Consider the following 20542-nt stretch of genomic DNA (forward strand, 5'->3'; position numbering starts at 1 on the left):
AGAAAAGAAACACAGCGCGTCGACACTCGATACAACATAAATGCGTAGGTATAGCTATAGCCTGAATACATCACATTGAGCCCACACCCTAAGTCAGACAGTCTCCCTATTTGAACCCACTGGGTCAGACTACCTCTCAATGTCAGAGTGCCCCTCCTCTGTTTCAAACTGTACCCCCTTCTATGTCAGATTACCCTCCTCCAGGTCTGACGGCCCCTGTTTGATATTACCCCCCTGTGTCAGACTGTCCACCCTTTGGATCAGACTGCCCCCTTCTTACCCAGAAACTATCTGACTGCATTTCGCTCGGAATCCTTATAAAATGCTCCACTCTGGAAATCTAACTCAGGTCCGATCCAGCTCCAATGTGTGTGTAGTGTAAATAAATGTTTTTCCTTCTTTCTTTCTTTAGTTACCTGCAGCTGTAGCCCATAGGCAGCGAAGGCGCCACTAGCCAGCGGGATGCCCAGTAGATTGTATACTGAGGCGAAGATGAAGTTGAGTCGGATGCGCCTCACTGTCGCTTTGGAAAGAGTGAGACACGCTACCATACTAAAACTAGTTGCCCCCCCCCCTCTCCCTTTATCCAGGATGCCCATCTCTTGAGCCAGACTGTCCCCTTCTTGAGTCAGACTGGCCTCCTATGAGCCAATGTCCCCTCGTTGAGCCAGACTGTCCCCTGCTTGAGCCAGACTGTCCCTCCTTGGAGCCAGAGTGTCCCCTCCATGAGCCAAACTGTTCCCTGCTTGAGCCAGACTGTCCCCTACTCCCAGTATTACCTGCAGCTGTAGCCCATAGGCAGCGAAGGCGCCACTAGCCAGCGGGATTCCCAGCAGATTGTATACTGAGGCGAAGATGAAGTTGAGCCGGATGCGCCGCACTGTCGCTCGGGAGAGAGTGACGCTACCACGTCTAGCAGGTCATTCTTACTATAGGACTAGTCGCCCTCCCCCCACCTTTGATCCAGATGTCCCCTGATTAAGCCAGTCAATCCCCTCCTTGAGCCAGACAGTCCCTTCATTGAGCCAGTCATTTCCTCCCTGAGCCAAACTGTCCTCTCCTTGAGTCAGACTGGCCTCCTATGAGCCAATGTCCCCTCGTTGAGTCTGATTGTCCAATACTTGAGCCAGACTGTCCCTCCTTTGAGCCATACGGTCACCTCTTTGAGCCAGACTGTCCCCTGCTTGAGCCAGACTGTCCCCTACTCCCAGTCTTACCTGCAGCTGTAGCCCATAGGCAGCGAAGGCGCCGCTGGCCAACGGAATTCCCAGCAGGTTGTATACTGAAGCGAAGATGAAGTTGAGTCGGATGCGCCTCACTGTCGCTCGGGAGAGAGTGAGACACGCCACCACGTCTAGCAGGTCATTCATACTATATGACAAGTCGCCCCCCCCCCCTCCCTTGAGGCAAACTATCCTTTCTTTGAGCCAAATAGTCCCTTCATTGAGCCAAACTGTCCCCTCATTGAGCCAGTATACTTTCCTTGAGCCAGTCTGTCCCCTTCTTGAGCCAGACTGTCCACTATTTGAGCCAGACTGTCCCCTCCTTGAGTCACACTGTCCCCTATTAGAGCCAGAATATCCCCTCCTCCCCGTTAGATTGCCTCCCCTCACGCTCATGCCAGTCTAGCTATCTATCTATCGTGGTGGCTAGCCAGGCGGACTTAGGACAAGCCCTACCAAGGCAAGGAAAGCATGCTCCCTTTTGGAATCGATCTTGGAACCTTACCTGCAGCTGTAGCCCATAGGCAGCGAAGGCGCCGCTTGCCAGCGGGATTCCCAGCAGATTATACACTGAGGCGAAGATGAAGTTGAGTCGGATGCGCCGCACTGTCGCTCGAGAGAGAGTGAGACACGCCACTACGTCTAGTAAATCGTTCTGAAATAATAATAATAAATAAGGAATTACGTAAACAAGCTTATCTTTCGTCATCGCAAATATTTGAACTTGAGACCAATACAATAAATACTTAAGCTGGGTTGCACCATCTTACTTTAACTTTGAATAATGTCAAAAATCTGTCAAACTCCATACAAAAAACACCGTTGAAGTTACGGTCAAAGTTAGGTGGTGCAATCAGCCTTAAAGTTGTCTAACACTGAACCGTCAAGCTTTGACATTGACAGGGGGCGCTACTATAAATACTGGGTAATTAATTCCGATTTTTGTCACGTTGGACAACCCTGAAGAGTCCCACATACTTAATTATGTCATTTAAAGAAGCGCGCTTCTATCAATACTGGGCAATTAATTCCAATTTTAGTCACTTGACGGTTCAGAATCGTTGGACTATAGATGATTACACAATTTTGACGCAAACGTCAAATGCGTCAAAATATGGTCACTTTCTCAAAATTTCATTAACATACTACTAAATGTCATTAATTTTCTACAAAGTATTATTACACTTTCTCAATCTCTCTGAATTCCACAATGTAATTCAGTCTGGCAAATGGAGATTTTCCAGATGAATGACTTGATAATAATTACTTACCCTCATGAGTACGAGATCAGCGGCCTCTACGGCGACGTCGGTTCCACTGGCGATGGCAATTCCGACGTCGGCCTGAGCGAGCGCTGGCGAATCGTTCACGCCGTCACCAACCTGTCAAACACAAATACATGGCGGTATAGATGACCCACGCTGAACTGTCCCACCAAACTCAATGACAGGGGGGCGCTACCATCGTTCAACTATATGGTTTCCAACATGGCTAAAATCTGAACCAGCGATCCGGTATTGACGGTGGCGCCCCGCTGTCAATGTCATTGATAGGACAGTTCAGTATTTTGGAACTATATACAGATTCGTTCGTTTCAGCCAAATGACGTCCACTGCTGGACAAAGGCCTCCCCCAAGGTTTTCCACAATTAACGGTCCTGCGCTGCCCGCATCCAGGCTCTTCTTTATACAGGTAGCCAAATCAAATCAAGTAATTTACTCAATACATAAGTCCTTTCCAGGGCGCAGCTTGCATTGCCTTGTCAGCATCAAATAGATTGTAAAATCTAAAATAGGCAATAAGTTCGCAACACGTCTTTGTTACAATTTTATTGGAATAAGGCTGTGTTATCATCTTTTGCCCACTACCTCAATACCAAATACCATCAAAATGTGTCCAGCCGTTCTAGAGTAATACTAACTCAGCTTTGTTTTATTTCTATTTCTAAACGAAGTAGCTTACCATAGCAACTTTTTGTCCCTGTTCTTGCAGTTTCTGTATTTTCGCCACTTTATGTGAGGGCAGCACCTCTGCGTATACCTTGTTTATGCCGACCTGAGAAAAAATAAATAGTGTTATACAGGACTACATAGTATTATACAAGACTACATAGTATTATACAGGGCTGCGTAGTATTACAGTCTCGTATGTCTCCGGTCATCAGGAAATATGATACAGGGTGTAGGTTCTACACAGGGCTACATACAAAACAGGGTTATGTGATATACAAAGCTGCTATACATGACTACGCACAGTACTAAATACAGATAAAAAGCTACGTACTATACAGGGCTATGATACAGGTCTGCGTTTTATACAGGACTGTGCAGTATTACACAGGGCTATGACATATAGGGTGTAAGTACTACACAAGGCCATGATATAGGGTTAAGTACTACACAGGGTCATGACACAGGGTGTAATAAGTACTATATATGACTGTGATACAGGGTGTGAAGGACTTACTTGTCGCGCTATAGCCACGGCAGTCTTGCGATTGTCTCCCGTAAGCAGACACACTTCCAAGCCCATTTTCTTGAGGCAGTACACCGCTAAATGGGCTTCGGGCTTCACCTCGTCTGAAATGCCTATTGTGCACACTAGCTGGTCTGAAATGGATAGAAAATTATTGCTATAAGTAAGCAAAACATTGACACAATATAAAATTTAGTTCATTATTTTTATTAAACATTTATTAGTCCAGACTTTAGTCCCTTTCTGATATCTTTCAATTCACTTTTACACTTTTATTTCACGAGTACTTTGTTTTTGTTTATTTATTTAAACTTTTTGCACATAAAAACAATGCACAGTGGCGGACTTAATGCCAAATGGCATTATCTACCAGTCATTCTCTAAAGTATCTGAGTGACGCTGCTATGAGCAGCACTGGCTGGTGATAAGAAGAAACAAGAATTGACTGGGATTAATAAGTTTTTTTTTTATGCTTGACAAGGCAGGTATTTGACCGCGAGCGTTTAATGGCGATTAAGGGATAAATGGCCATCGTGGGGAGTGATGTTTCCTGGGTCAAAAGCAGGAGTTTTAACTATTCCTTTAGTTAACTTATTAAAAAATACTCTACACGTAGGTATTTTTCACTTTTTCAAACTAATGAAAATTTAAAGAGATAAAGCGCGCCAAAGTTCAAGACAAGAGGCCCGTGACGTCAATGAGTGTTTAAAAGTGCCGCACTGTGTGACGTCGCGCGGAACTTCAACGCACCATAACTATGTAATTATTTGTTAGATTGACAAATAAAAATATACATGTCCAATATTTTTTGATATTAAACATGACGGACTAAAAAATTTTTTTTAGGAAACTAGCCTGGAGACTAAATGATCTGATGATGATGATAAGTTTGTCTCACCGTTAATAGCAGCCAGTACTGCTGTCCGTCCTAACTCCTCATCCCTCAAGAGAGCCTCCAGGACTGATCGCGGAACGGGAACCCCGTTCCTGTTCATCCACTTCCGGTTGCCTATCAACACCACCTGCTCCACTTCCTGTGAGAATAAATATATACGTTTACATTCTGTATACCACTAGTTCAATGTATACCCGCTCCTGAATCAAGAATATGTAGCTTACTTAATTGGAGGAGTAACAGGGATATTTGTGATTTGTTTACGAAAAAAATAAAAGTTGTTACACAAACTTTTTATACTAATTGAGCATTTGGAAAAGTATTTAGTTACGATCTGATTAAATTAGCTCGTATAATATCACACTGTACAACATCATAAGTGCCAAAAAAAAATTGGTTAAAGAATAAAATATTTTTGATTTGAATTGATTGATTAGTTCGACGAGCTTAACTAATAATCAGGCCAGCATAGGCCGTTAGAGCAGTAGAGGTCATAAGTGGCAACCTTGAGCCGGAAGACGTATTGTGGGCAGGCCTTCCGCTAGGTGGACAGACGAATGGTGACGATCGTTGTGGAAGTCTTTGGGGAAGGCCTTTGTCCAGCAGTGGACAATATTTGGCTGAAACGAATAATTTTTACCGATCAATAAAGCTCTTTTCTAAAAATCAAAATCAAAAATATTTACTCAGTTTAGACCACAAGTGGCACTTATGAACGTCAATAGTAAATAATAAAAAAGAAAAGGTAGCCCTTATTGGGCACTTTACATTTACATGTCTCCTTATCTTTTGGGCCCTACCAGCGCTTCGAGACAAACATATGGCAAGTGCTGAGAAGAAACGCCGGAACAAACTCAGTCACCACTTATTGCCAGGAGTTATCTAACGGTAAGAATAACCAAATTTAAGTACATCAAATATGTGCAGACTGAACTGACCACGCATCCTTGTCATCAATATAGTCTCGAACTTTGTAGTACAAAGGGTACTAGAAGTAAAAGACATAAGCCACACGTTCTACAGGGTGTTAGGTAAATGGGTATATGAGCCGACACTAGCCCATGTTAACATGGTCATATAAATGGTATGGTGAAGTCAGAAATTTGATATCATCATTTCAATTTTTTAATTTTCATACAAAATAAATTTTATAAAATCAGATTTGTATGAAAATTAAAATAATTAAAATTATGATATCAATTTTCTGACTTCACCATACCATTTATATGCATGTGTTAACATGGGCTAGTGTCGGCTCATATACCCATTTACCAAACACCCTGTATAGGCATAAAGACTCACCTCTCCCTCATTGTCAGTCTTGATCAGCGTGTGCAGCCTGGCAGCGGCCTGCGCTGAACTTAAGGCAGCGTCGCCGTCGCTGGCCAACACTTGAACGCATACGCCGTGTAGCTCGAAGGAATTGCCCACCCTGATGCAGATAAAAATATATCATCTATACTAATTATCAATACGAAAGTAACTCTGTCTGTCTGGCTGTGTCGCTTTTACGCCTAAACCACTGAACCGATGAAAGGCATAGAGATAGTTTGAGTCCCGGGAAAGGACATAGGATAGTTTTTATCCCTGTTTTTGAAACAGGGACGCGCGCGATAACATTTTTCTATCACATAAAAAATTCCACGCGCGGAAGGAAAGCTAGTGATGAAATGAAATCATTTATTCGCCAGACATAGATATGACATGACACAGATGGTGATGGCAACAATGATTTTACTAAAATAAGATTAGATTTTACATCTAGAGGGTTAGTAATGCGGCTGAAAAACTTTGTTGGCCATTTTATAACTATGACTTGCCATTACAAAAATAAAATAATATTTTAGTGGAGTACAATATTGTACCCCAAGTTAGTATTGATGATGTAATCTAGTTAAAATGTCGTGCGTTGCTGTTTAGTGATTAACTACACCTCACTGGGGTACAAATGCACCCAGGGTACAATCGCACCCTACCACACCTCACTCACTTACTTGGCCTGATTGAGAAGGTTTTTCAACGAAGGTACATCCACACTCTGGTCTCTTTTCGTCCTCAATCTAGCGCGTAATCTACAGCCTGGTGCTGCGACGAAACCCACGCACTTTAGACGCGTGTTAAAACAGCTGTGTCTATTATGCGACTTCACTGCGAAGGGTACAACTGCACTCCACCACACCTCACTAGGGTACAAATGCACTCAAACTTTTTCACACTTACTTGGCTTGATTCAGCACGTTTTTCAACGAAGGTATATCCACACTCTGGTCCCTTTTCGTCCTCAATCTAGCGCGGAGTCCACAGCCTGGTGCTGCGACGAACCCCACGCATTTTAGAGGAGTGCTCTCGCCTAGTACTGATGTGCACCATTTCACTATTGCTGTTGGGAAATAATGTTTGATTGATAAGTTAATCTTGTCAGACTTAGTTTAGGCATCAGTTGTTTTACAAAAAAAAAATATTTTACACTACCTTTAGTCGCAAATTAAGCAAAACTTGTGATATAACATGTTTGACATATTATGTGTTTTCGTATAAGAAAGTTTTATTCTTTCTATACACACAACTAACTTTTCTATTTTAATTTTCAGTATTATTTGGCATAGAGATAGAGAGAGATCTGTGTAGGAATTATGTCTAAAAGTAGTTTTTATTAATTTATTTATTCAACCAACAATAATTTTATGCTTCAAGTAACAGTTATCCAACGTTTCAAATATCTTGGTTATTTTTGTTATTTAACTCCCAACGCAAAAAGAGGGGTGTTACATGTCTGTCTGTGGTCAGCTCTCAAACGTGTGAATCGATTTGGATGCGGTTTTGGCAACTACATGTTATATTTTTTACCTGCAGCGACCGGATGCTCAGAGTTTGTCTCAGCAGCCAGTAGACAAGCGACCACGTCCGGTAATGTGTTGGCTGATCCGGTTAGAAGCGACACGTGGGCCACTGCCATACTGCCGCGTGTTATAGTGCCGGTCTTGTCGAATATCACTGTTTTCACCTGAAATTAATAAATATGGGTGAATTTAAATGTATGTACAAAGGGCATTATAAAAGCCAGACTATTACAATGAATTATTGAGTGAATATAAATGCCTGTAAACAGAGCATTTTAAAGCCAGTCTTTTAGATATTTGGGGTAAGAGGTAAAAATATAGGTTTAAACGCTGTTGCATTCAATTAAAATTGTATAGTAAAGACACAAAAAACATGAAAAGAAATATATTACTCTTGAAATTTGCTGCGACAGCACTGCGATTCAATTTCTGTATCTTATCTCACATGATCAGCTGTAAATGTAATATCGCAGTGACAGAGACGTGGCAGTGAACGAGACGTGGCAGTGACGCGACAGTGACATAGTGACGCTCCGTGACACCGGCGTGACGCTCTCTGACTCCACCTTGTGATCTGTACCTCTAGCATGAACAACTTTCGTCTTCAAATCGTTTGCGTATTCGACAAAATTCGATACTCAAGTACTCATCCTTTGAATTAAACGATAAAGTGACAATTTTCATTCTCAAAATAAGTTTCGTGCAAGCATTTCTCATACTAAGTTCACTTTACGACACGTTCACAAGGGCGCTGTTGTAGTTTTCGTACTAAATCTTTTTATGGCGATTCGAACTCGAAAGTTTTTCGTGCTAGCCGTACTGGGCTCGCCATCTCGTACATTGAGTGTCGTGACCCACCTTGTGTGCGTTCTTCAGCGGCTCGGCACCCACGCCGCACCCTGAGTGACTTCATTGTGACCCACCTTGTGCGTCATGACCTACCTCGCGCGTCATGAACCACCCAGTGACTGCACAGCGATGCGACAGTGACTTAGTTACTCCACAGCGACGCGACAGTGACTCCATAGTGACCCACGTTGTGCGTCATGACCCACCTCGCGCGTCATGACCCACGTTGTGCGTCATGACCCACCTCGCTCGTCACGCCCCACCTTGTGCGCGTTCTCCAGCGGCTTGGCGCCCTTGGGCGTGGCCAGCCCCAGCGCGCAAGGACACGCGATGGCGAGCGCCGACAGTGACTTAGTGACGCGACAGTGACTTAGTGACGCGACAGTGACACTATAGTGACCCGCCTCGCGCGTCATGACCGTGACCCGCCTTGCGCGCCATGACCGTGACCCGCCTCGAGCGTCATGACCGTGACCCGCCTTGCGCGCCATGACCGTGACCCGAATCGAGCGTCATGACCGTGACCCGCCTCGCGCGTCACGCCCCACCTTGTGCGCGTTCTCCAGCGGCTCGGCGCCCTTGAGCAGCAGCCCCTGGGCGGCGCCCACGCCGGCGCCCACCATGACGGCGGTGGGCGTGGCCAGCCCCAGCGCGCAGGGACACGCGATGGCGAGCGCCGACAGTGACTTAGTGACGCGACAGTGACTCCATAGTGACGCGACAGTGACTCCGCAGCGACGCGACAGTGACTCCATAGTGACCCGCCTCGCGCGGAATTAAACGATAAAGTGACAATTTTCATTCTCAAAATAAGTTTCGTGCAAGCATTTCTCATACTAAGTTCACTTTACGACACGTTCACAAGGGCGCTGTTGTAGTTTTCGTACTAAATCTTTTTATGGCGATTCGAACTCGAAAGTTTTTCGTGCTAGCCGTACTGGGCTCGCCATCTCGTACATTGAGTGTCGTGACCCACCTTGTGTGCGTTCTTCAGCGGCTCGGCACCCACGCCGCACCCTGAGTGACTTCATTGTGACCCACCTTGTGCGTCATGACCTACCTCGCGCGTCATGAACCACCCAGTGACTGCACAGCGATGCGACAGTGACTTAGTTACTCCACAGCGACGCGACAGTGACTCCATAGTGACCCACGTTGTGCGTCATGACCCACCTCGCGCGTCATGACCCACGTTGTGCGTCATGACCCACCTCGCTCGTCACGCCCCACCTTGTGCGCGTTCTCCAGCGGCTTGGCGCCCTTGGGCGTGGCCAGCCCCAGCGCGCACGGACACGCGATGGCGAGCGCCGACAGTGACTTAGTGACGCGACAGTGACTCCACAGCGACGCGACAGTGACTTAGTGACTCTATAGTGACGCGACAGTGACTCCATAGCGACGCGACAGTGACTCCGCAGCGACGCGACAGTGACTCCATAGTGACGCGACAGTGATTCTATAGTGACACGACAGTGACTCCGCAGCGACGCGACAGTGACTTAGTGACTCCATNGAGTTATCGCGTAACAAACATAGAAAAAAAAAACATACGGGTCGAATTGAGAACCTCCTCCTTTTTTTTGAAGTCGGTTGAAAATAAGATGTCACATTCAAATTCAAATTAAAAAACTTGAGTTTTCGCGATTTAAAAATCCTCCAGATGGCGGGACGTGGATGTAGGGTCTGACTGCTGTGTGATTGGTGGATTTCGACATATCTGTCAATGTCATGTCAAAAATAACCAATCATGCAGCATTTGGACCTCGCGTCCACGTATTGCCATCTGGCGGATTTTTCAATCGCGAAAACCCTCAACTCATTAATTTAAGCAAGGAACGCCGTTTGGATGATTAACTCCCAGCGGGTGAACTTGTTTAGGTACATATCCTGGGGGAAAAAAACAAGGTGTGAAACTAAAAACTCATTAATTTATGCTAAAGCCTGGTCCGTGAGCACGTAGAATTTTGTCCAATGACCCCAAGCTACCCATCCTTATCGCTCGCGCGTAATTATATTGCTGTCGCGACTGTGCGACGGGCGCCCGCAATGAGTGTGCGAGCGATAAGGATGGGTAGCTTGGGGTCATTGGACAAAATTCTACGTGCTCACGGACCAGGCTTTAGTAGGCTTTTAAAAAGTACTTTTACACGTCCCAATATTAACCCTACCACTGCTTCGGGACCATAAATGGGCCAGTGCTGAAAACAAGCAGCGCAAGAAACTCAGTCACTATTGTCAGCCTATTTTTCAATGGTTTAGTCTTTAAAATATGAGGGCGTGACACATAGCTCGTAGAGCTAATAGCTGCTGGGGCAGAAAAGTTCTCGAGTGGCGACCAGACGTAGTGTGGATAGGCCTCCCACTAGGTGGACCGACGATCTGGTGAAGATCACGGGAGGTGCCTGCCTGTCGTGCAGGACCGGTCGTTATGGAAATCCTTGGCGCCTTTGTCCAGCAGAGGACGTCATTTGGCTGAAACGAACGAACAAATTAATGAATACATACCGGCGTGATATTCTTGATGTTCTGTATGTTGATGGCGCCGCTTATGATCCAGCAGACGAGCGTCAGCAACGACAGAAACATCACCAGCGGGACGAAGTAGCTGTTGAAGAATATCAATGTTAGAAAGAAATATAGATGACCCACGCTGAACTGTCCCACCAAACTCAATGACAGGGGGGCGCTACCATCGTTCAACTATATGGTTTCCAACATGGCAAAAATCGGAACCAGCGATCCGGTATAGACGGTGGCGCCCCACTGTCAATGTCATGGATAGGACAGTTTAGTATTTTGGAACTATACTAATCTTACCTCTCTTTACCCTCGCTGGACCAATGATCTGTCATCCGCTTTGCAATAGAGGGAAGTCGAACCTTAATTTCGAACTCCTCCTATGTTCTCCTGATTAATTTCGTTGCGGGTCCAATGACAGTTTGACTTTCCCCGGGACAAACTTGACTTTCACTAGTTGGGTTTGTAATGGCGGTCAAGCTGCAGATCCTGGCTACACAGGAGTTGCAGCGGTGAGAACGACAGGTGGGAATAGTCCCGTTTTCCACGGCTGGAACTCCTGTATAGCCAGAATATTTGCTCTAGAGGCGTACTTAGTACTTAGGCAGGGGAGGGTCCCGTCCCTTTGGGAAATTGTACGGCCCTAAATAATTTTAGTCACTGGAGATTTTAATATCTTGGAACCCGTAACGAACTTAATCAGAACAATTCAGGTGTTCAAAATATAAATGATGTTAGAAATAAAGGTTTACCAGGTACCAACTTACAATAAATTAAACAAAACAAAAAACTTTCTTCTATGATAGATAAAAACAACTGGCACACAATTGGTAATACAAGCTAATAAAATAAAAAAAGTTAAGGAATGTTTGCGATGAGACATTCCTAAACTATATGACGTTTATTATTTTTGAGTGCAGTTGTACCCCTACTGTTTACCAGGGTACAAATGCACCCTGGTTTATTAAAAATGTTCTTAATAAATGTGAAACGGTAAAACACTTAATTTTTTGTAGTCCTAGAGAAAGATAAACTTACCCAGCAATGTTATCGGCCAACCTCTGCACGGGGGCCTTACTGCTCTGCGCTTCTTCTACCAGTCGCACTATCTGTGCTAAGGTACTAGCTTCGCCCGTGTGAGTCGCTCGCATTAACAAAGCTCCGTTCTGGTTTATACTGCCGCCTATTACTAGGGAATCTGTGGAAAAAAAAGTATATTATTTAAAAAAAAATTTTTATCTTTTATAATTAAATTAAAAACATAACAATATTAATAAAATTCATACATAGACATGTCAAAACAAAAACCATAAAAGTCGAGGCAGAGACAGAAGAGAAAAAAAAAATACATAAAAAAAAAGTATCATTTGTCATCAAGTTGATTTGACATTTGCCACGTCCACCAGCCACGTAACAAAAATTATCAATCGGTTTTAGCAATACATACCTACTAATTACAATTAACTTAACTTTTATAAAATTGTGATTAAATTGAGTAGAAATTATAAAATTGTGGTTAAAATAATTAAAAATGTCATAATCAGGTGCCGAGAATTGATAAGAACATAGGTGAGTGGATTTTTCTAACATTGACGAATAATCCCGCGTGTCTAATAAACAATAAACAATCTGTCAATGTCATGTCAAAAATAACCAATCATGCAGCATTGGACCTCGCGTCCACGTATTGCGATCTGGCGAATTTTTCAATCGCGAAAACCCTCAACTCATTAATTTAAGCAAGGAACGCCGTTTGGACAATCAACTCCCAGCGGGTGAACTTGTTTAGGTACATATCCTGGGGAAAAACAAGGTGTGAAACTAAAAAAGTTATAAAACTCATTAATTTATGCTAAAGCCTGGTCCGTGAGCACGTAGAATTTTGTCCAATGACCCCAAGCTACCTATCTTTATCGCTCGCGCGTAATTATGTTGCTGTCGCGCTCGCACACTCACTGCGGGCACCCGTCGCACAGTCGCAAAATAATTACGCGCGAGCGATAAGGATGGGTAGCTAGGGGTCATTGGACAAAATTCTACGTGCTCACGGACCAGGCTTTAGTAGGCTTTTAAAAAGTACTTTTACACGTCCCAGTATGGACCCTACCACTGCTTCGGGACCATAAATGGGCCAGTGCTGAGAAGAAGCAGCGCAAGAAACTCAAGTCACTATTGTCAGCCTCTTTTTCAGTCTTTAAAATATGAGGGCGTGGCACATAGCTCGTAGAGCTAATAGCTGCTGGGGCAGAAAAGTTCTCGAGTGGCGACCAGACGTAGTGTGGAGGCCTCCCACTAGGTGGACCGACGATCTGGTGAAAGTCGAGGGAGGTGCCTGCCTGTCGCGTAGAACCGGTCGTTATGAAAATCCTTGTGGCAGGCCTTTGTCCAGCAGAGGACGTCATTTGGCTGAAACGAACGAACAAATTAATGAATACATACCGGCGTGATATTCTTGATGTTCTGAATGTTGATGGCGCCGCTGATGATCCAGCAGACGAGCGTCAGCAGCGACAGGAACATCACCAGCGGGACGAAGTAGCTGTTGAAGAATATCAATGTTAGAAAGAAATACTGATCTCACCTCTCTTTCCCACAAATGCATCTCCCGTATAGACAAATCTACAATTTGGCTTTTGAAATCTAACTAGTGAAGATTGAGTTATCCAGAAGGGTTTACCAACAAAGAATTCAATCAGAAGAATATAGGAAATGATGCGCAATACCAACAATAATAGCGTCAAGTAATACATACAGGCGATTAAAAGGGACCACTCCTCCTCCTGGATTAAAGACATTCTTAGTTTACATCCACAACTTTGGGTGCAATTGTACCCCAGATCTCTTTACTAGGGTACAAATGCCAGTACCAGGGTACAGGTGAAACATGGCCCTGTTAACTTTTTTAGACCTTTCTTTTTAACGTAAATATAGCGCATTACCACAGAATAATAATAAGTACTACGTACAGAAGTTTTACTTCGCGAAGGTATTTAAAAAAATGCATGCTCAATGTCATTAACAATATGGTGTAATTTAGCCTGTCTCAAGAGTCAAGCACCATTTTGTTGACAAACGTCAGTGATCGGCACTGCGCCGAAGCTATAGGGCTGACTTCGGTAAAATGATGTGACGTGAGGTGCCAAACTGCGGAAAATGGCGGAGGAAATACATGATTTAGCATGAATTATCATGAATAATATTAACTACTTATTTACCTCTCAGTGTCAACTTAAAAAAGTACATTCTGTGTTTTTATTATTATTTAGGCAGTTAAATACTGCACAGTATTTAGTACACCATTTTCTTTATTTTCTTCCATCATACACAAGAATACGCGTGTGTTAGATTAATTATATTATGTACATACCTGATTGATATTAATATTTCATGTGACCTATAATTAATATTAGTAACTACACTATTAATTAACTTTCTATAACATCACACACACCAAGTATCAAACAGCCGCCATATTAACTGTCAGATAAAATTAGGACTTCCGTTTGCAAATAAGAATTTATTGTAAGATTTCCGGCTTCTGAATAGTGGTTATTAATGTTTCTTAAATATATTTTAATTGATAAATTAATAAGCCAACTGGCTAATATTCAATCAAAAAATAAATATTGTAAAATGAGAAGTTCCAACTTCCGGGTCCATTTTAATATTATTAGTTATAATATATTCGAACTTCCTGTTTATAGAATTTGTTGTAAGATCTCCAGCTTTTGGATAATAATTATTAATATTTCTTAAATATTATTAAATGTATAATTAATAAGCCTTACTATCCTTTGATCAAAAAAAATATTGTAAAATGAGAAATTCCAACTTCCGGGTCCGTTTAAATGTTAATTATATTTTATCTAACTTCCTGTTTTCTGATTGGTCGTCTTAAGTGACCAATCAGAGTTGAGTAGAGGAAAGGTAGGAGATGGGTATAAATATATGGAATTCCTCGTTGAAAGGCAGTCTCGATGGATCTTTGAGGTGATGCTGACCAAAGTTAAGTGTACACTGTTTATTGGTACTATTATTGTGCTTGTTGTGTTATTGTATTGTATTATTGTGATATGTGATATTGTATTAACACCTGGCTATGTGGCTGCGCCAGGGCTATTATTTTGACACCTGGCCAATTGATGGTGACATGCCACGGGGTCGGGTCGGTAGTTTGTTGACCAGTATAAAGAAGGACAATGCTAATAGTTGCTGGTTATGTTATGGTACAAAACCTAAGTCTTAACCTAACCTAAATCTAACTCTTGACCTAACCAAAACCTAAGTCTTAACGTAACCTAACTTAGAACTTGTGTTCTGTGTGTTTGATTATAAATACTGGTTATACAAAATACCGTCAAAATGTTAATAATAAATAAGACTTAATTACTGCTAGATTATTCATTTTTATGTAAGTTATAAATTGTTGTATCTGGTTGGAAAAGAGGCTGACAAAGGTGACTGAGTTTCTTCCGCCACTTCTTCTCAGCACCAGCCCATGATGTCCCGAAGTGGTGGTAGGGCAAGCTATATTTGGGACGTGTATAAATGCCCTGGAAAAGGGATTTATACTGAATAAACTATTTGAATTTGAAATTGGATTTTTAATTTGGAACTTATTAAATTACAGTATTATAGTCCTACGTATTTCCATGGTATAATACGTTATGATAGGAATATAGCATAAAGTATTTATGCTAGATTTTGCTTACTATTATTCTTCTTTTTGTGGTAACTTTATTAATTAAAGAATCTGCTTTAATACATTCCTAATTTACAAATGACTAATGCCCAAAAATCTAACATCAGAAGTGGGATTCGAGCACTTTTGCTAATACGTCCTTGTCTAAGTTTCAGAATGGAACCTGTTCTCTGGCTCAGACCTGAAAACCGTATGGGATGCTGCTTTCTCGAATCGAAGACCTGATGAAGATGTGGTGCTGCGAGTCTTCGAGCCAGCGGCCGGCGGCAGCGGTGCAGAAGGGTGGTGCAAATACTTCGAAGAAAGATCGAAAGAGTTTGGATGGAGCAGCTTGGTGACGTCGCAAAGGCCGGTAAGGCCCTTAGGGGCTTTGCTTTAGTATTTATTAAGTTGTGAAATTGTAACACCCATCTGAACTGATAATGCTGTGCTCTAGTATAATATCAAATCTAAGAAACATCCCTCAGAGCAGAATTGTACTGGTAGTAAATAGTCCTCGTATGGCAGTGTTGTTTAACTTATGGTCGAAAATAGGGGGACTTTGTCAGATTAAAAAAAAAATAAAACAAAGCATGAAATTTATTCCAAAAATCAAAATACATTGTGTAGGAAAATATTAAAAAAATAGTTTTCATATTAAAAAATCGCATAGTTAGATACCAAATACAACTAAAATTTGTCAGATTTAAACTACAATATTATATTTGAAAATATGTCTGGTCAAATTGACGAGTAAAATTAATGAATTTCAAAAATAATTTAAAAAAAATCGTATATATTCACTACGTCTTTTTTTTTTCTCTTCTTCTCTTCTTTATCTCACCGCCCGGATGATTTAACACCGTGTCTAGTTATTTCCTTCTTTTGGATGTATTATATTCGATAAGTCTTTCTTCTAGTCTCGTGGCATTTTTCTGTAGTCTGCTGCTTTACCCCTTCATGCCATTCCGACTCATGTAATCCACTGTAGGCTATGTACATATCCTAATCTTGATTGATGGTTTTTCTAAATTTAGTATACTTACACTATTAAAAACACTTGCTTCATTAGATACATGATTACTACCGGTACATCCATTCAGTGGAATGTAAAATTTATGCTGTCTCTGATATGCTCAACGCATAATAATTTGTATTTAAATGTCAGATTGGCCGAACGATTCCAAAGTCTACGGGTCTTTTTACAGCCTCGTGTGCTAAAAAGCAGTGAAAACAAATATACCATGTATTTAATCACTGTTTAATGGTACCTAGGTCCTTGATAATATTGTATACCTTGATTCATTTCTAATCATTTGGATTCTACCGATAGCGTCTTATACAATCTCTTTTACACACAATCACACTATAATCACTTACGTTCTCTTAAATTACACATTATTTCAAACCAAGTTCATTCCCACTATAAAACAAATGTGAAACATTGTATTGAAAACAACCTACCTATCTTAGCACTAGTCGTTGTACAACTAAAATGTACTAAAATTTAAGAAATTGACAATAATTCGTAAATTTAGTTGATTAATATTATTACGGATACTGTTTCTATATAATACTTATAAAATATGGCAAAATAAATCATTTAGGGTAATATTAAGTATTTCAATTTTCTTTGTTTATAAATGAATCTCTAGTTCAGCTTTAGACATCTATTTGTAAAATACATTTTTTAATCAAATTTTGAGAAATAAAAACAACAACTCTTCAAATACATGATTAAATAAGTCCTTGAATTCAGCTTTATGCAATTTTATTATATTTTATTTTGTTTAACAATGTTTCAATAGCATTTAATGGTACGTAAATGTGGAGGAAGATACAACTTGAACATAAGCCAGTTAAAGAAACACATTCTACCGCTAAAACATTTTAAAATAAGTTAAAGTGGGTAGATAAATGAACACTAAAACAATTCAAAAACTAAGTAAGCAAATTACATGTGAATACGTTATTAAATTTCAAGTCGCCAATCAAATAATAATTGTGTATTAAAATCTATAAAGTTTATAAATATGAAATGAGATATTATAAATTAAACTAAATTAAACAAGCACTGTAGCATGGTCGGTATATTACAAGTGTGTAGTGTATGGTGGAGTGTCATAGTGTGTGTGTTTTGCACATATATATTTTTTTCCCAATTAAGTAATCGTAATAAACAGTCCAAACTTTATGGTGATTAATAACTAATGATATAATTTTGTCTGTTCACTAACGCTGTTAATGACGGCTGGTGTTATTGCGTTCCGTATTATTATGTTTATTTATTTAAGTTCTTGTACCATGTTTTTTTTCTCTTTCTTCTATTTTTATCTTCTTATTTTCTTCTTGTAAGTAGCTAGAATAGGAATGAAGGTATTTCGTCAAAACTTCTCAATTCTGCCTAATTTCATTGATACTTTTTTTTTTAAATAATTTAGTGTCCTATTGGACTAAGCAAAAAAAAGACAAGTTATATGGTCATTAATCTTTGGTATCCAAGGAAACTATTTTTTTCCTTCTCTCTAATTTTTCTTCTCTGGTTTCCCTTATCTTTGTTCGACCCTTTTTATATCCGTTTTTTTTATTTTTCGTTATATTTTGTTTATATCCTAGTATCCATAGTACAAACGTTGCTTAGTTTGCGACTAGAAACTTGGTGTAAATGTCCACGGAAAAGGTCCAAGGATATTTTTATGTACCTACACAAGAAATTGTGTTAACAGTTAAAACCAAGTAGAATTATAATATAATTTCGTAAATTGTTAAATTTAAACTCGATTCTACTAAGGAAATGCCCATGAACAAACATGAAAAACAGGAAATAAAATTGGTTCAAATTAAAATCGGGCTTTTTGTTATAAATTGTTTATAACTTAACCTCGCATTTTCTAAGCTTTTAAATAACTCTGCTTACAGATTGCTAAATTCTGTAAAAGTTTCAGTAAGATTATAGTAATTTTAAGATATTATTATTGTATGTAAGATATTATTATGTATATGTATGAAATAGTTTCAGTTCCCTTACATGGCATGTCGAGACATATTCTAACATTGCATTAGTAGATGGTTTATATTATTACGTGTCCCCAAGACTATTGGAGGACCATAATTTGTTTTGATTCTGGAAACAATATTGCGGGTTGTTCATGCTTCCGGGCATTTTTTTGCTCTGAAAGGAGTGGAAATTGTAGTTGTTTGGCAAAATTGGCATTATTGGCTCAAGGACGGATGTATGGATGTCCGAAAGATGGGGTATTTTATGATTTGTATTTATGTGAAATTGAAATAATGTATTATAAGAAATTTAAGCATTGGTTTGCCTAAGCCTAAATGTTTATCCAGTAGTTTGTCGTTTCTTTTCTTTTGTTTCTTTAAAATTATACAAGACTTTAATTTGAACTGTGACTAAGACTTTCCTGAACAAAGGTTTGTAGCGATCCTACCTACTGGACTTCAGGCTCTGACTTTCTGCCCCTGGACGGTTATTTTATCAATCCTTGTTGGTGTCACTGGTCAGCTAGATCGTCGCGGCAGGGGCGTGCCGAGGTTGACGCGGTGGATAAACTAACTATGTTAGGTCAGACTTAAGACTATATTGTAATAAAATTAAGTGTTATAAGACTGGTTGCAGCCAGGGGAACTCACTATATTTCTATATAGGATTTTGGCAAATGAAATATATTTCTTGTTTATCTTGAAATTCAGAAACGACAAGCTGCTGGAATTATGTGAGAAATTGGACCGATGATGGTCATTACTGTAGTTGATGAGACCGATGATGGTCATTATACTGTTGTTGATGAGACCGATGATGGTCATTATACTGTTGTTGATGATGGGACCGATACTGTTGATGGTTAAATTGTAATGATTTTAAAATAATATAATAATTAAGTTAAGAATTGAACTGTTTATTGAGACTGTAATTATTTAATGTAAGACTGTAATTATTTAATATTAACTATTAAATGGGTGAATGTCAACATTAGAAAAATAATTTGATTGATAAATAGGTACTTCGAGAGCGAAGTACATGTCAGTATGGCCGTGTTAGATTAATTATATTATGTACATACCTGATTGATATTAATATTTCAATGTGACCTATAAATAATATTAGTAACTACACTATAAGTTAACTTTCTATAACATCACACACACCAAGTATCAAACAGCCGCCATATTAACTGCCAGATAAAATTAAGACTTCCGTTTGCAAATAAGAATTTATTGTAAGATTTCCGGCTTCTGAATAGTGGTTATTAATGTTTCTTAAATATAATTGAATTAATAAATTAATAAACCAACTGGCTAATATTCAATCAAAAATAAATATTGTAAAATGAGAAGTTCCAACTTCCGGATCCGTTTTAATATTATTAGTTATAATGTATTCGAACTTCCTGTTTATATAATTTATTGTAATATTTCCAGCTTTTGAATAATAATTATTAATATTTCTTAAATATTATTAAATGTATACAGGGTGTTGATTTCAATACTCGCCATTTTTATTTAGGTGATATATTATGACTTACATAAACGCATTATCCACCAAAAAAATAATTACAAACGAAAGTGGAATTTTTAGCGAATATTTTCCGTGCAACATCAACTGTACTATGGCTTGCAATAATGCAATACGTTTACATTGTGGCACCCATCGAGCTACGCGGATCGGTCGCTTATCATGTTGGATAGTCTACCGAAGGAAGCCACGTAAAGTAGGTAGTGTAAATAGGTATTTTTCTTTGACTAACTAAAGTTAAAGTTCGTTTTAAATTAGTTTGCTGTTTCCTATTTGTGTGTGAGTGTATTGGAGCGCTTTCCGCCACTACCTACCGCGACGGCGGGAGTATTTTCTACACAAAATTACCAGATTATTCACTTCCTACATTAAAAAGGAATCTCCTTTAAGTTTAGAGCTAGGTACTTACCGATGCGACTTCAGATGCGTTTCCACGTGCCTTCCGTAACAGTAAACCATGTTTACGTATCTACTCACGAGCACTGTACGTATGGTTAGGCATATTCCTAACACTCACTCACTATTACCACA

General features: G+C 40.2%; 1 protein-coding gene and 1 long non-coding RNA gene across 2 annotated transcripts in view; one reads left to right on the forward strand and one right to left on the reverse strand.

Annotated features, from left to right (window-relative positions):
• ATP7 (copper-transporting ATPase 1) overlaps positions 1-20542 on the reverse strand; it is an 89622-nt gene that overhangs the window by 4686 nt on the left and 64394 nt on the right. Inside the window, exons 18-28 of the mRNA XM_028299954.1 lie at positions 13239-13338; positions 12541-12597; positions 8831-8968; positions 7441-7597; positions 6814-6973; positions 5896-6025; positions 4597-4732; positions 3690-3832; positions 3186-3278; positions 2495-2605; positions 1729-1878 (exon numbers count right to left, since the gene is read on the reverse strand). Of these exons, the coding sequence (XP_028155755.1) occupies positions 1729-1878; positions 2495-2605; positions 3186-3278; positions 3690-3832; positions 4597-4732; positions 5896-6025; positions 6814-6973; positions 7441-7597; positions 8831-8968; positions 12541-12597; positions 13239-13338 (1375 nt within the window). The remainder of the gene's footprint in view (positions 1-1728; positions 1879-2494; positions 2606-3185; positions 3279-3689; positions 3833-4596; positions 4733-5895; positions 6026-6813; positions 6974-7440; positions 7598-8830; positions 8969-12540; positions 12598-13238; positions 13339-20542) is intronic.
• LOC114349547 (uncharacterized) lies at positions 34-19834 on the forward strand. The gene is made up of 3 exons (XR_003655645.1): positions 34-44; positions 3402-3404; positions 18192-19834. It is a non-coding gene; the product is annotated as an uncharacterized LOC114349547 (long non-coding RNA).

This window comes from Ostrinia furnacalis, unplaced genomic scaffold (genome assembly GCF_004193835.3).
Source record: "Ostrinia furnacalis isolate ACB-3 unplaced genomic scaffold, ASM419383v2 OfSCF0694, whole genome shotgun sequence".
Lineage (NCBI taxonomy): Eukaryota > Metazoa > Arthropoda > Insecta > Lepidoptera > Crambidae > Ostrinia > Ostrinia furnacalis.